At 34.5% G+C, this 17,349-nt stretch overlaps 1 protein-coding gene across 3 annotated transcripts in view; it reads left to right on the top strand.

Annotated features, from left to right (window-relative positions):
• Positions 1-17,306, top strand: part of LOC126966850 (synaptic vesicle glycoprotein 2B) — a 78,330-nt gene extending 61,024 nt beyond the window's left edge. For all 3 annotated transcript variants that reach the window (XM_050811116.1, XM_050811115.1, XM_050811114.1), the window contains exons 4-11: positions 335-427; positions 3,230-3,363; positions 6,904-7,094; positions 9,944-10,092; positions 10,785-11,184; positions 12,605-12,867; positions 13,800-13,959; positions 15,077-17,306. In XM_050811116.1, coding sequence (XP_050667073.1) covers positions 335-427; positions 3,230-3,363; positions 6,904-7,094; positions 9,944-10,092; positions 10,785-11,184; positions 12,605-12,867; positions 13,800-13,959; positions 15,077-15,260 — 1,574 coding nt within the window. In that variant the 3' untranslated portion in view covers positions 15,261-17,306. The remainder of the gene's footprint in view (positions 1-334; positions 428-3,229; positions 3,364-6,903; positions 7,095-9,943; positions 10,093-10,784; positions 11,185-12,604; positions 12,868-13,799; positions 13,960-15,076) is intronic.
• Positions 17,307-17,349: the final 43 nt, after the last annotated feature.

The following is a 17,349-nucleotide window of genomic DNA, read 5'->3' as shown; positions in this document are numbered from 1 at the left end:
GAATATATTTTATTTTATCAACGTAGCATGGATAATTGAATGATATACGTAAAACCCCATACTCAAAGAACTTGAATAGTTCCAAAAAGAGAATATGTATGTATGTGGGAATCATTAACCACCCAGAGTAGGTACAGAGATCAGCAGATAGTACCTTGCCATATTTCCTCTTAATAACCAATTATGATTACTCGGAAGCACCGTTATAAAATTTACAAAGCCAATGTTTAGATGACGTCACAAAATGATTATAACTTGTGGGGTAGCAAACCCCATTTTGTATAAATCTATTCTACTCTCTACACCCATTGTATCGTACTTTGTTTTCTTACAGCCGTCAAACCACCACTGCACTCACCCACAAAGTTCGATCCTGAAAAGGGAGTCCCCGAAAAAGCTGACTTCGAAAGGGCTATCGAACTAGCTCGTAAGTACAAGATTAAAAATTAATTCTCAAACATGCTTGGGAATTTGAGCATTATTTGACAAACTTCTTCGAGGTAAATCTTAATTTTTATACCAGCCAAATACACAGGGGTAGCTGCAGAGGCCGGCAAAAGATTAGCGGCCTAACGAAACTCTCTAAGAAAAAAGCGATTCACTCGATTGTATGAAACGTGCAGTCATTGATAGATTGACAGATAACGGCTTGAGATAGCCGAAATCCACTAGGTTTTAAGCAACTGTTCGCTTTCAAAGATAGCCGGATTATACTTCGTCGCCAATCGCCATACTGTAATTACAACTATTTCAAACTTATGTTAAATCACTGCACGTTTCATACTAAATTTCAATTTTTACTTATGCCGCCTATTATTACGTAGTATTTACATACTCTTTGTTGCATAGTACAAACTCATATCTATCGTGTAGTTTAAAAATGGAAAGGTCTTTTACTCCGAAACAAGGCAGGCAACCAAGGACGTTATTTATCAAAGGTTTTATGTAAATTTAGAATTGGCTCGCAAAAAGAAATGTGTTCATAGAAAAAAAAACAAATGAACACTTTAACGCGGGAAAAATTCTTGTTGTTCGCTGTTTGGTTTAATTTTGTAATTTTTGCGGCAAGTTCATCAATGCCTCTTTAGGTGGCTGCTGCAAGTAATATGCTATATATTATACTTGAATGCAAAATTATTAAAATTTTGCATACTTATATTAAAATACTGAATACAGTGTTGTAATGATAAACGTGGCCCGTGTAATATGATAGTTATGTCGCGTTGTAAATAAAAGTAACACTACCAGAGGATTCTTTAATCTTTTATGTAATTACTACTATTTCAAACTTATGTCAAACTAAATTTCAAGTTTTACATCCTCTTTGTTACATAGTACAAACTCATATCTATCGTGTAGTTTAAAAATGGAACGGTCTTTAAATTCCGAAAACAAGGCAACCAAGGAGGTAATTTATTAAAGATTTTATTTAAATTGAGAACTGGCTTGAAAAAAGAAAGATGTTCATAGAAAAAAGAAAAAAAAAGGAACACTTTAACGCTTTTTAATTATTGTTGTTCGCTGTTCGTCATTGATTTTGAAAAGTTTGCATCTTTGGCTGGCGGCTGCTGTTATATATTATTAAATTTGAATACTAAATTATGAAAATTTTGCATACTTGCATTGATATTACGTTAAAACAATGAATACAGTGTTGTAATGATAAACGTGGCCCGTGTAATATGATACTAATGTAGCGTTGTAAATAAGAGTAACACGACCAGAGGATACTTTAATGTTTCCATTTATGAATGAAGATTGCTCGCTCTGCATTCCTTCCGAGTGAGTGTTACAAACACGCCATGTTGTAAACAGAACTTTTTCTGAGAAACTGCGACACGAGTTAGGGGTTTGTTTACCGTTCGTGTTTTATGTGAACCATGAACGTGTAGTCATTCACGTACCACTATTTACTTATTGCTTGATCGCATTTTTAGGTTTCTGTACGTCCAAGCGGAAAAATACGGAAATCATTCTATAGTCCGGTCAATTTAAACATTCGAAGTTACATAAAGTCCCAACAAGCTGAAAAAGTTGTTATCGTCATAATATGCACACGTTTCCACGCCACCTATGAGGTAGTGTACTTAGCGCGTTTTTTACAACTTTTTGAATCGTTATATCTCAGAAACGGTGGCTCGTAAGAAAAAAAGTATTGATACATTTTTTATAGATAATTTTATGATCTACAATTTTTGTCTGAGGTATTTTTATGATAAAAATTACCGTTTTGCTGAAAATCGCGAAAAACTCATTTTTTTTACATTTGACCTTGAATATTTTTTTTCCATACACGGGAATGATGGGAAACTTTTAAACATTGTTTATAATTATGTTTTGAACTGATTTTCAGCTTGTTGGGACTTTATGTAGGTTATATAGGCTATAGGCTATCACGGGCTATTATCCGCAACTCGACGACAACAGCGCGCCTATTTTGCGTGGTGAGGTGGGCGGCTAATCCTGCCACCCCAGCTCCTCAGGTATTGTATCAAACCTCTGATGTTACCCATGACCTCGGGGAGAGTCCTCGGTGACCCCAGGTGTTTGGCCCGGTATGTGGCCATACTCCTACACTCCAGAATGACGTGTTCGGCTGTTTCATCTGCCTCCATGCAGGCTCTGCACAGTGGACTGTCGGTGACACCTATATTAAGCAGATGCTTGTTAAAAGGGCCGTGACCCGTTAGTACATGAGTTATTTTCCGTAACCTAGGTCGTGGAAGTTTTACTAGCTTGCGAGAGAGCTTGGAGTCTATTTGAGGTAGAGCTTCTTTTGCTTGTCTCACTTCTTTATGACTTACTTTATGTAACTTCACTCTCATTTTTTGATCTAAATTGACCGGACTACTAGGATGCATTACTAATTGTGGCACTTATCACGACTACCATGTTCACGAACAATGAATACAAGCTGAAGGTTGATGCATCCAATATTGATATATCCAAATAGCACATTGAAAAATTGTATTTAGGCACTTGTTATTAAATTAATTAATATTAGTTCTAGCGTTTTTAAAATTTACATCTGTGTCGGGATGAAAGTTCTATAGATGGTTGTTTATAAAAATGTATTAACCACAGCAGTTTCTTGTGTATTATTTGCATAGTGAGTATATTACAAAATAAAAAAATGCCGTCCAAAGTAAATATTGCACACGCACGAAGTCGCGGGTAAAAGCTAGTAAGAATATAAATATGTATATATATAGGTATATAATTTTTGCAGGATATGGCCGCTTCCACTATCTCCTACTCGCCGTGTGTGGTCTCGTCAGCACATCCGAGGAGATGGACGTCATCTCTATGTCGTTCATCCTCCCCTCGGCACAGTGCGACTTAAATCTCACCACACAGACTAAAGTAAGTTTAAAGCACAGGTTCACTATAATTTATGGCTATAAAGGTGATTGACCACCGAAGTATACGTTTTGGTTTCACATTGTATCATGATGTGGCTTTATGAAACTGACTTAATTAGTAGAATATATTATTAATTCATCTTAAACAGGTTAAAATGTACAGTTTAGTTTTTAAAAAGTGGTTAATAATATTTGGTGTCAATTTAAACATTGAATTTAAAGGAAATAACAAAATCATGTATTGTACTTTTTTATAGCAACATTTTTGTCCGGCGAAGTTATGGCTTAGTGTTTTTTATAGAATATTGTTAAAAAAATACTTAATATTTTGACACTAGTTTCAATCTGTTACAATACGAAATCATGTTTGGTCAATCCCCTTTCGATACTTCGTTCCACATTCTAGAAACCGTCTCCATACGTGATCGAATCTTGTCTCCTTTACACACAGTTATGAAAACACTTCCGGATACCGGACCTTAAATAGTCACTTCCGGATATTTCGGTAATTGCAAGTGCCTATAATATCGCTTTTAGCACAAGGTAACTTTGAAGGATTTGAACAGTTTAAAAATAAATTATATTTTTATATTTTTCCGTGTTTATTTACAACGTGTTATTTTTTTAAAGTGATATCCCTCACTTCTGATTAATTAAATTTAATGTGTAACCAAAATTTAAACCATGGGAGACTCGAACCTGCGACCACTCGGTACGAGATGAGAAAAAAATATGGAAAATACGTCCTTATTAATATATTTTACTGTTTGAGCTTTTACTTATTTTATGATAAACTTACATTTTATGGACGAAATCAGCCATGAGTTAAGTACCTACTCAATGTGATATCAGCTTACAGAAAACGATGCATTACATATGTTTAAAAAAAATGAGTTAAAGCATCTTTGTATAAATAATGCATACCTATGTCATAATAATGCTTGGGCCACACCGGCGGCTATCGTCACGAAGCGATACGACACACACAGATGTGTCCCGAACATTCGGGCTGCGAGTGCGTTATCGCGCGGGAGTCGGTACATCAAATAGTGCGCTAACATATCGCGCTTCCTGGTTACAGCGACTGGCGACTAGCTGTACATTTCTTCGGTTGTTCTTCGTGTGGGTGGCTAAATATAGGTACGATGTCGTTTAAATAGTAAAAATGGAGTAGAGCCAACGCTCTAACAGTGGTGGAATTCCTCCATAATTATGAAGCCGGGCCCAGCATATTATGGGATATAAATGTAAACCAAGGAAAAAAAGTCATCGTTCATAGTTAAACGTAAAATTTTGGTCATCTTATTATTAGGATTATTGCACGATAACTCATGGAAAATATAGAAGCCTCTTATGTGAAAAGGGGCTTTATCGCGGTAACATTTTAGTGTCAAAACGCACGAAGCTTCAGCACGCATTACTTCGGGACGGTAGGCGCAGATGTGGCCAAAGCATTATATACACACAAGTTACTAATGTCATAATATGCAATAACCAATTTTAAAGGAATTTTGTAAATACAACATCAGCTAGTTGCAGAAAGCATCATTAAAGTGAATATTTCGTTAAATATAATACCGTCACTTTCTTTTTCATTTTGACAGTCAAAGATAGCACGACAGTTAAATAATGAAACATTAACTTTAAAAATGCTTTCTGTAACAAGCGCATATGTAGCTGTTTAAGCGCTGGTTGCTATAAATATATCTGTCGATGTCAAAAGGTAAGGTTAGGTAAGGTAAGGTTAAAATTTTAACAAATACAATATTTGAATCTTATGCAAATAAACGTATGAAGCGTCAATTCGTTTTTTTATTAACATTTTCACGGCTCTGGATGCTAACCCCTTTGAGCCTATCTAAATGAATATATTTTTTACTAATACCATAGTATCGGAAAACTGTTTACGTTGAGAATGTCTATACATTCTTAACCATATGGTAGAATCAAAAATTTATCATAATAAATTAAAAGAAAATTATTTTACTTATTAATTGATTTCTATATTTCGAAAATATTTCTAAATATAAAGACTATGTGAAATTCGGTATTCACATAACAAAAACCAAAACTTTAAATAAGTTGTTTGCTTATCGAGTTATTTGCTAACAAATTTCAAATAGGCTATTCCCTATAACGCATCGACACCATAAACAGACAGATTCATAGAAGCAGGTATGTTTTGCTACTGCTTACTGAGAAAATATGATATCATAGCACGTAAATATTTCGTATCGTGTGAATTTTTTGATAGTAATGTCGTTAGGAAAAATCGGAAGACTATGTAACAGCTTCTTCAAATATTTGAACGTGAATCAATCATTAATGTTATCACTCGTGGTAACCACAAATATTTTGATATATATTTAGCAGTTCCGTCAGAAAGATATTTAACACAAATGTGTTAAAAATAAATAGTAGTTGAAAATATTAAAAAAAACACGAATTCTAATAGAAAACCGAACGAAAAAATAGGAATTATTTCCTACTTTTTAGTTTGGTTTACTTATAAAACCGTGTTTTTTTAAACTATTATTCGCCTTGTTAAATTTAAAATTCTCTTTGATTTTCGAATTTTTCCTAATATTAGATAAATCGGTTAAATAATGGTTGAAATTTAAGATTAACATAGATGCTTGCCTTATAGACGATAGATAAAAGTTATATATTTATATAAATTAACAAAAATTTTATTTTGCAAATTGATAAATGGAATAATTATATCAAATGAATGGAAAATATATAAAATTCTCGTGTCCCGGTGTTTGTTACTTAACTCCTCCGAAACGGCTAAATCAACTTGTTTGGTCTGAGAATCGGCGAACATCTATTAACTAAATAGTTTTTTTAATTTTTATTTTATTATGATTCAGCATTAAAAAATACATACTTCAAATTTTTACCCGCTTACGATCAACGCCTATTTTTGTATCGCGATTTTAATATTATTCTATTCCATCCACAGATACGTACATAATAGCGTTGCAAGATGCCAATCGAATATTTATATACCTTAAAAATTTTGAATATTGAAATTTGTTTATTCCTTTATATGGCAATACAACGTTTGCTCGGTCAGCTAGTATAATATATATTTTACTAGCTGCCCCGACAGACGTTGTTCTGTAGATAATAAAAAAAAATACTGTTTTATAGGAAATTGTCAATAATATATCAAAACATCAAGAATTATTTAGTACAAATGCTCCCTGTTGTTATAATGAAATTGTTTCACAGCGGAACTGTCAAACCGTGCGTCACTAAATTATCTCATAGTCCATACAAAACAAATATTGAAAATAAAAATAATTATGGGTCCCAAATTGAAAAAAAAACTATCCTATCTCTCAAGTTGGACCAAATTGCACTCCATGAAGTAATCCCCATTACAATCCGTTCATTAGTTTAGGAGTCCACCGCGGACAAACAACGTGTCATGTAATTTATATATATTAAGATTTTGATAACCGATTCGAAGCGAGGGCGATTCATATGACTTGACATATTAGACCCTGTAATTAACATATAATTATTTATGCAGGGTTGGTTGAACAGTATCATCTTCATCGGCATGATGGTGGGGGCGTACGCATGGGGCTCAGTGGCGGACTCACTGGGTCGAAAGCGGGTGCTCATCGTCATCTCCATCATCAACGGCCTTGCAATCGTCGCTTCCTCCTTCAGTCAAAACTACGAGCTTTTCATGTTCTTCAGATTCGTCAACGGTGCTGCGTAAGTAACGTAATTTGGTATATTCTCAATCTGGCAATCGACAACTTGTCGCACGAGTCGCAGAATATACTATTTTGTTTTACAAATGCGACGGTTTATTAAATTAAACAGTCAGACGCGTCAACCTCAATTCAGTTTTGATATTTCGATTTTTTTTTGTTATTATTTTAATTATATTTGCGTGTGCCAAGTTTATTATTATTATACAGATTATTTACAAAAATTGAGAAATAAAACCATGACAAGGTTAAAATTTTATGGATACAAAAAAGAGAAAGAAAAAATGTGCAACAAAATATAAACAATATAAAAGGTATTAGTTATGATTTTAATGCTTGTAGCTTTTTCTACTGCCAAGAGAGTAGGTATTATTTGGGTCTCACTTTACAATCAACAGTTCTACACAGTGTTTTTACCCAGCACAGCGTCATACCTAGTAAACATGATAATAATGACAATTGTGTAAATAATATAACGCAACGTAATGTAAAATTAATAATATTCGTGTGACTTTTCCTTTGGTGGGTAAAGATGTCGTTTACAAATGGTCACTTATCCTGCCGATTATGGATTTTATGTATGTATTCCTTAGATTAATTATAATACGTAAATTATTTCCGTATTTATAAGTTATTCAATTATAATAAAAGGACAGAACTGAATCGAGTATGATAATTTTCTGCTATTGAACAAGGATCATAATCAATTATTAATTATTTATAAAATCCTTTCCCTTCTCAAACAAATTGTGGATCAATAATTCATGACATCACCACAGCCGCTAACACCTACCTATTTTAAAAGGAACTAGATCTTCTCATATCGTGGCAATACTCGTAGCAGGTTTGAGGGGATCTACTAAAACAATATTTCGTATTTCTGCAGTTCTAGAATTACCCAGTGTCTATCTATATATATACTTAATAAGGAAAACCCCTTTTGTTTTTTCGGTTATACCGCGAAAAGTTTCTATAACATAATAATGCAGGGGTTTTTGAGATGGTTTTAGTGTATGATATGGGAGTGTAAAGTGTTGTTGCAGTAAGTTATAACATAACATATTGCAACAACACTTGGTAAACGTCATGAAGGTCCATCAGTTCGTAAAGAGGCGTTGATATGGGGAGAAGAACTGATAAGAAACTTCCATCCCTTTTAATTTTAGATGGTCTGCGCAGAACCAGACAATAACCATGCATCATTATCTTAATATATATAAATTACGTGACACGTTGTTTGTCCGCGATGGACTCCTAAACTAACGAACGGATTTAAATGGGGATTACTTCATGGAGTGCAGTTTAGTCCAACTTGAGAGATAGGATAGTTTTTATTTCGATTTGGGAGCCATAATTATTTTTATTTCCAATATTTGTTCTGTATGGACATATTTTCTGGGAGAGAATTTATTGACGCACGGTTTGACAATTTTGCTGTGAAACAATTTCATTATAATAGGAAGCAGGTTTTTGAAATAATTAAAAATAAATAAAAAAATAGTATTTTATTTATTATATACAGAACAATGTCTGTCGGGTCAGCTAGTCTTATACATAATCTACTAATATCCGGACGACCGAGCCTTGCTCGGATTTTTAAGAATGTACAAAACTTGAACAAAAAAAAACTAATAGGACTTCTGGATTCGAACCGGGGTCTTCTGCTTTCCGGATCACCCAATGTCCCATCTGAGCTATAATAGTCTTGTATATAGTGGCGAAATTTACCTTTGTATTCTAGCTTATGTTATTGTAGCTGTTTCTCATTCAAACATGGATAAAACCATTTTTTTAAATTGAAGCTAGATCGATTTATCACCCCCGAAATCCCCTGCATACTAAATTTTATGAAAATCGTTGGAGCCGTTTCCGAGATTTAGATTATATATATATATACAAGAATTGCTCGTTTAAAGATATAAGATACTATACTAAGTCTTCGTTGTGACAGGAGCTTTAATATATTTCTTGAATTTGTGCCCAGTGAGTCCTAGTATACTATGTGGTATTTTATTCTAAAATTGAATACCAATACCTATTAAGGAGCGCTTAACTATAGCTAACTTACAGTTTATTATTTCTTCTTGAATTGAATGAATGAATTACTTATCAGGAAACTATATTTTTTGACTTAGAAACACCTATATATTCGCAATACAAATAATTCAGTCAATGACATTTCATTACAAATGACAATTAATACAATAGGCGGGCGCGGGGTTTTATAAAATTTAAATTTATATGGCAAAACTCGCCGTTCCCGCCACTTCACTGGGAGAATTTTTAAAGGAAATAAATTAATGAAAGAACGTTGGTAGAACGAAAAATCTATATAAATATAAATGAATTGCTGTTCGTTAGTCTCGCTAAAACTCGAGAATGGCTGGACCGATTTGGCTAATTTTGGTCTTGAATTATTCGTGGAAGTCCAGAGAAGGTTTAAAAGGTGAATAAATAGGAAATGGAATTAAATAAAAATTTGTTTTTCCTTTGATATGTCCCCCGTCGTTCAGAAATCAAACATATTTTCTATGAGAGAATTTATTGACGGACTGTTTGGCAGTTCTGCTGTGAAACAATTTCATTATGTCATAAAAACATTATTTTATTTATTATATACAGAACAACGTCTGTCTGGTCAGCTAGTAATAAATAAAAATATAAAAAAAACATAAACCATCTAGGATAAATTTCGCATCCAATGGTGTTAGTTTCATGTGGAATGTCGATACGATCAGTGGTTTAGGCGTGATTAAGCCTCAAAAAAAGACCATTTTCATTATATATATATATATATATAGACAACGTTAGCCAGGTTAGCACTTGTATCATAATATTATTTGTTCACAGACTAGGAGGTTCAGGTCCTGTCATCTGGTCATACTTCGCGGAGTTTCAGCCAAAAAAGAAAAGAGGTGCTATGTTGAGTTTTATGGCCGCATTCTGGACTCTTGGCAACTTGTTCGTGGCAGGATTAGCTTGGGTTATCATTCCTAGTGGTAAGTCAGTAGTATGTAGATATTACATAGTTACTATTTCTGCTCAAGGTTCTTAATCGCCTATATCAATCACCGTATTATCTTCAGATTTAACGAATTATGTAAACAATTACTACATCACATATTAATAATGATGAAATGGCCATTATGGCATAGATATTATTTATTCTAAGCCTACATACTTCAACGTCTTTACAATTTTCAAACTAACTACTTAACCAGTGGAAGGCTCCTTTGCACAGGATGCCGGCTAGATTATGGTTACCACAACGGCGCCTATTTCTGCCGTGAAGCAGTAATGTGTAAACATTATTGTGTTTCGTTCTTAAGAGCGCCATAGCTAGTGAATTTTACTGGGCAAATGAGAATTAACATCTCAAGGTGACGAGCGCCTCTGTAGTGCCACTCAGAATTTTTGGGTTTTTCAATAATCTTGAGCGGCACTGCATTTTAATAGGCAAGGCGTATCAATTACCATCAGCTGAACGTCCTACTTGTCATTTATTATCATTAAAAAAAACTCTTCCAAATATAAATAAACCAAATCAGTAGGTACCTACCTATTTAAATCTGTTCTGATCATTTTTATTAATTTTGAACGTTAATGTTGAAGTCATCAGTAGTCATTTTGTGTTTTTCAAATAATCATTCAAAAATTCAGAGATGATAATTTATTATTACTCTTATTCCAGAAATCGGCATTCAAACTGGTGCTTTTATATATAACTCCTGGAGGATATTCTTACTTGTCATGTCAATACCCTCATTCTTGGTAGCAGCGCTGTTATTTTTATTACCTGAATCACCAAAATTCTTGATCTCGACCGGCCGACATGAGGATGCCTTGGAAGTCTTCCGGGGTATCTACATGATGAACACGGGCAGAAGTAAAGAAGAATATCCGGTAAAGCAATTGCTAGTAGACGAGCCCCACCACCAGAAACCCGAAAAGACCATGGATGTAAAAGAGCCAAAGTCAAAGCTGAGAAGAATGTTAAGTGACATCGTGGAACACAGCAAGCAATTGTTCGTGCCGCCTATTCTGAAGTTTACAACAATATCCATAACAATCAACTTCACTTTCCATATTGGGTAAGATATATTTTTATATATTACTAGATGACCCGACAGACGTTGTTCTGTATATAATAAACTAGCTGACCCGGCAAACGTTGTTTTGCCATATAAAGTATAATTCACGCGATAGTTTTATAAGTAATAAAATATTGCCTATATTATAGCCTGTACATCATTTTGTTCTATTGTCAATAGTTTTTGCAGCGCACGCAAAAATAGGTTTTCGATTTTACACCTTGTGTTACAAAATAACAATTTTATTACGGATCCCTAATTTTGAAAAAAAAAATATATATAAATGGACTACCCAACACTGAAAGAATCATTCAAATCGGACCAGTAGTACCATAGAATAGCGCGTTCAAACAAACAAACACTGCAGCTTTATAATATTAGTATAGATAAAATAATGTTTTTATATGAATTTGTCAATAATATATCATAACATCAAAAATTACTTCGTAAAATATGCACCCTGTTGTCGCGGTCGTAATGAAATTGTTTCACAGCAGAACTGTCAAACCGTGCGTCAATAAATTATCTCATAGAAATTATGTATGGACACATCAAAGGAAAAACAAAATGTTGTTTTTATTTAATTTAGCAGCATTTTCCAATTTATTTACCTTTTAAACCTTCTCTGGACTTCCACAAATAATTTAAGACCAAAATTAGCCAAATCGGTCCAGCCGTTCTCGAGTTTTAGGGAGACCAACGAACAGCAATTCATTTTGTATCATATGTATATAGATTTATGATTATGACAGTAAAAAGGAATATTAAGCTTTCACGGTACTTTGTATTACACATACAATGTAATAAAAAAAAGTATTTATAGAGTAAGTAGTTCGTATACTTTTAAATTTTATTTTTCTTAATCTGGGTTCGTACAATTATATTTTGGCAAGACGTAGGTACCTATAAAAATTTGCATTATATTATTTTAAATAAATAAAAAATTAATTACAACTGCCGGCCCATTTTAGAAAAATTATAAATGTGTTACTCAAATGGTTTAAATAATGTTCAATCAACATTAATTCATTAAAATTACAAACAACCCTATTTTATTTTTTTAGCATAATATGCCAGCAAACGCTCGAATCGAATAGAATATTTTTGAATATCTTTGAAATTTTCAAATTTGGAACAGTTAATTCTACTGAAACCACCACAAGAAATAGGTACTGTCAACCCATTGTACTTGCGTGTGGTGTCGCACCAGAATATCACCACTCCATCTCTTCCCGTGGGATTCAAAGAACCAGAATGGGCAGCAGCATTCTTCTGAGAAGCTTCAACATCCACTGTGATCGCCAACCCGCCTGCTAAGCGTGGCGATAACGGCAGAAAGCACCTACTTCTTAATAAAATAAAACCTCTTTTAGATTTCCATAGTTGTACAGAAAAGTTTATATGATTTATAATTTTACAGGTATTACGGTCTCATGATGTGGTTCCCCGAGATGTTCAACAGGTTCGACGAGTGGTCGCGCACGCACGACAATGCGGAGGCAGACATCTGCCAAGTGACTGCGTACGTAACCAAGTACGGCACACACTCGACGGACGCTCGCTGCGACCCGCACATACACTCGGACGTGTTCATGGAGTCTCTCATAACGGTCGCCGCAGCCATACCGTCTAATATATTCGCAGTGCTTGGCATGGATCGACTTGGCAGAAAATTCTTCTTGGGTTAGTTTCAGACTGTATTGACTGCCGATAGAATTGAAAGCTTTCAGTATTAAAATTTGATAATGTTTAAACTTTTCACAAAATCTATTCAATTTCACTTATAAGATATACACAGCACTAATATTGCACGCAATGTCAGCTGTATTATGTACCTATAGCTACAGGTATACTGCTTTAAGCATTTCGGCGACGCGAACTCGAGATTTCGCCCATCCATAAAGTGTGTATTTATATTATTTTTTTGGATTATTTATTTTTCGCGTGCGTGTCATGAACATGTCATTGACGCGAACTCATACATTTTCTCCCACCAATAAGTGCCCAACGCAGCTATAGAAGTTTTCATTTCAATAATTATGCAAACGGCACTTTTTTTGTTATTTTAGAATAGAAGAATTTGAATATAGTCCGTTACCAGACCGTGGCTCAAGATGACGGCCTATCTCGAACTCAACTCGCGTAGATAATAATACCTACTCATGCAACACGTAAAACTTAAAGTAACAGTCAGATCAGCGTCGTCAGCTGCAAAACGCATCAATGTGAACCTCATTATAAGAAGAAACAATTAAAAAGTTTAAATAAAATATCGAACATCGGCAAGAAAATAAGGGACAAGACGACCAGGACGTCCAGCTGATAGTAATTGATACGGCCTGCCCATTACAATGCAGTGCCGCTCAGGATTCTTGAATAACCCAAAAGTTCTGAGCGGCAATACAATTGCGCTCGTCACCTTAAGACATAAGATGGTCTCATTTGCCCAGTAATTTTACTAGCTACGGCGCCCTTCAGACCGAAACAAAATAATGTTTACACATTTCTGTTTCACATCCTGTACAAAGGAGCCCCCCACTGGTTAAAATCAAGTTTCTTATACGTGTTAAAACACACAACATAATTTTTTTCATAAGTAAAATGTTATTTTCCAGTATTCGCGACGTTCTCGGCTGGTCTCTGCTCAGCCGCGATGTACTACGTCTACAACAAGACAAATAACTTGATAGTTAGTGCCATCTTCAGCTCCGTGATATCGTGTGGTAACGCCTCACTCGACTGTCTGATCACCGAAGTCTTCCCCACTAATTTACGGTAACTATAATATTGTGATGATATATGTGTTATATTTAATCAATTTCAACCTCGTATTATAAATAAAAATACTAAAATGATTGCGAAACTGAAGTGGCAGTGGGCAGGGCACATAGTTCGACGGACAGATGGGTATGGGTAGTAAAGTCCTCGAATGGCGACCACTTACCTGAAGGCGCAGTATTGGTAGGCCACCCACAAGATGGACCTATCATCTGGTCAAGATCGCCGGAATACGTTGGATGAGGGCAGCGCAGGACCGATCGTCGTGGAAATCTTTGGGGGAGGCCTTTCCGTCAACGTCCAGCAGTGGACGTCTTCCGGCTGATGATGATGATGATAATAATAATATTCAGCTTATAAGGTTTCATTTGTGTAAAATTTGTCACCAAATATTGACAAGGATATGATGTAAGGAGAATTCCAGATTTATATTTTTTGACTAAAAAAGGTTACGATAAAATAATAACAGTCAGAAATTAAAAATCGAATAACTTTTGAACAATGACATTTTGAGAATGAGAGTTTAATGAGAGAGAGAAACAGGTCAGGGTTATTACTTTTGTGGGCGTGACAAGATACGTTTTACACTAGCGATTTGTATGTGGTTACATTGCTCAAAATAAAGGTTAACTATCAACTTTAATTTTTTTCGACATTTTCATAGCTGTCACAGTCTATCTAGAACCAGTCTTTCTCAAAGTGGGCGATAACGGCCCCTTGTGGGCGTTGAAGACCTAGAAGCGTTAAAGGGCCCAGAAAAAATGAGGGGCATTGGAATGAGTTTAGGGTAGCGATGGTTGATTTATAATGTCATTTAGATACTTTATATATTAAAATCTCGAATAAGGGTGTTTGTGCACTCATCTGTTATTTTGTATGACGGCTACGGACACGGTTACGAATTAAAAACGTATGAGTGCATAGACGCTCTAATTAGTTTATATTTCTGTCCTGTATGATGGTTTTAAACTATGAATACTTTGTACTAGGAGTGTATAAAGAATTGGGGGCGCTTGTAAATAATTGATTTTCAAAGGGAGCGGTAAAAGAAATAAGTTTGATGGTCTCTGATCTAGTCCTACAAATGATTTAATATAATATACTTTTTTTGCAGAGCTACCGGTGTTGCAGTGTCGATGGTAGCCGCTCGTTTGGGAGGTATCATTGGTAACGTGGTCATAGCAGCTCTACTCGACACCTATTGCCCAGCACCCACCTTCATCGTGGCCGTACTCCTAGCTGGCGGTGGTCTGATGTGCCTCTTCCTTCCCAACACCACGAGACAGGCTTTAAAATAACCAACGTACAAACCAGCACAGAATGTAGAATAGATTCAATCAAAAATACTTAAATTCCGGCACGTTACAAATTATTGATATCTGCCTATGATTGAAATTATGCTAACTGCATTTGAAGGGACAGATTGCGGTTATTTATAGGCAATATTATTTCAATTATATTTTTTTTTTCATTTAAAGGGCACCGCTATGAAGCTTAGCTATGAGTTAAATTATAGCACTACTCAGACTTGACATGGTATCACAGTATCTCGTAATGACGAGAGCAATAATGGTGCTGGACAGTATTTGAGGGCTGAATATATCGCTTAACATCAGGTGAACGCTCCATGACTCGCTTCGTCATTTTTCATAGAAAAAATATGTCGTGCCATTAGAATTTTGCCAAACAGCATAGCGTGTCAACTGTCAATAGTACTGTATAATATATATGTTTAGGACAAAAACGTTACGATGCGAGGAGATTGTTTTTGGATTCAGCCTAGCGAAACTTTCTAAGAAAAAAGATATTGCATGAAACGTGCAGTGGTTGATAAATTGACAGATGACGGCTATCCTCTACGTTTTTAGCAACTGTTCGCTTTCGGACGTAGCCGGATTATACTTTGTCGCCCTAAATTTAGGCAGTCGCGCCTCTTAATATGTAGCATTTACATCCTCTTTGATTGAATTATTATGGCATTGATCAAATTATATATTATGTTATATACTCACAAAACAACCGAGATGATGTTAAAACTAAACTCAAATATGACAGCTATTTATTGTCACAATATGTAAACAGCCGTTACTCGTTTGATATCTAGATCTACATTTTAGATAATTTATACGTCCAGATAGAGCCTCTTGCTGTTAGGCAACGCATGAAAACAGGTCAGGTTTATTACTTTGTTGTAGTGTGCGTGCGTTGCTGAAAATATAGGTTAGCAGTTCGCCGCTATTTTTCGATGTGTTCTATCTAGACGTATAAATTCTCTAGGACCTTCCTTGCAAATGTCAAAAAAGATTTTCGACTATGTTTGACATAAAATTATCATATTATAATATTTTTATTGGAATTATGTATATATTATGTAGTTTACTGTTTTCTACAGTAGGTACTAAAGTAATGGGTATCAATTTTCGTATCCATGTAATTTATCAATAGCCACGGAAAATGAAGAATCTACATTTATTGCAATGTTGTTATTTAATAACTAATTGCAGCTTCAAACTTTAGATTATTTATATGTCTAGATAGAACCTCTAGCTTTTAGGCAATGCATGAAAACAGGCCAGGTTTAGTGTGCATCGCAAGCTACGTCCTCCATCTGCGATATGTGTGTCACTTTATTTTAGTGTGCGTGTGTTGCTGAAAATAGAGGTTAGGAGTTCGCCGCTATTTTTCGATGTGTCACAGTCTATCTAAACGTATAAATTATCTAAACTTGGTTTTCCGATATGAACTAAGCCTGTCTGATTATAATACGGATTTTGTAGATAGTTCTTATTTGTACAATATTTACTTATTTATTGAACCATCATAATTGTGGAAAACGACAACTCGAGATTCCAGTCTTTTCTTTTGTAAAAAAATATTACCAGATTCTAAGCAGGCGAAATGTTTATTATTAGGACCTAGTTATTTGAATATTTTTTGCTATGAAAAACTACACATTTAATGTTAAGAAAAAGTTTTAATCATTAAATTGCAAAATTATATGGAATTTTGGTTGCACGTAGTAGACCACTCTTAAATTAATTCCGATCAAATGTATGATATCTTTTATGAGCTTTGGCTATTTATATATTACAGTGATTTTACGATTCCATAAATTGCATTATAAAAAAATTAAAAGTATTAATAGGTTAAGTCATGAAATATTGTTAATTACGTTTTATTAGAAATTTTGAGATACGAATTAAATACTGTTACCGTAGTTTTTAGTAATAATTAAGTGTAATCAAACAACATAGAGGTAGTATAGATAAAATTTTGTAATTATTATAAAAATCGTAGATAAAAAATTTAGCTACACTGGCAATAAATTTGAATGATCATGATAACTGCGAATTTTATTTACGCAATTGTAGTGCCGCTCAGAATTTT

The sequence above is a fragment of the Leptidea sinapis genome, chromosome 11 (genome assembly GCF_905404315.1).
Source record: "Leptidea sinapis chromosome 11, ilLepSina1.1, whole genome shotgun sequence".
Classification (NCBI taxonomy): domain Eukaryota; kingdom Metazoa; phylum Arthropoda; class Insecta; order Lepidoptera; family Pieridae; genus Leptidea; species Leptidea sinapis.
The sequence above is the reverse complement of the archived record's forward strand: the minus strand, read 5'-3'. Positions and strand labels throughout refer to the sequence as shown.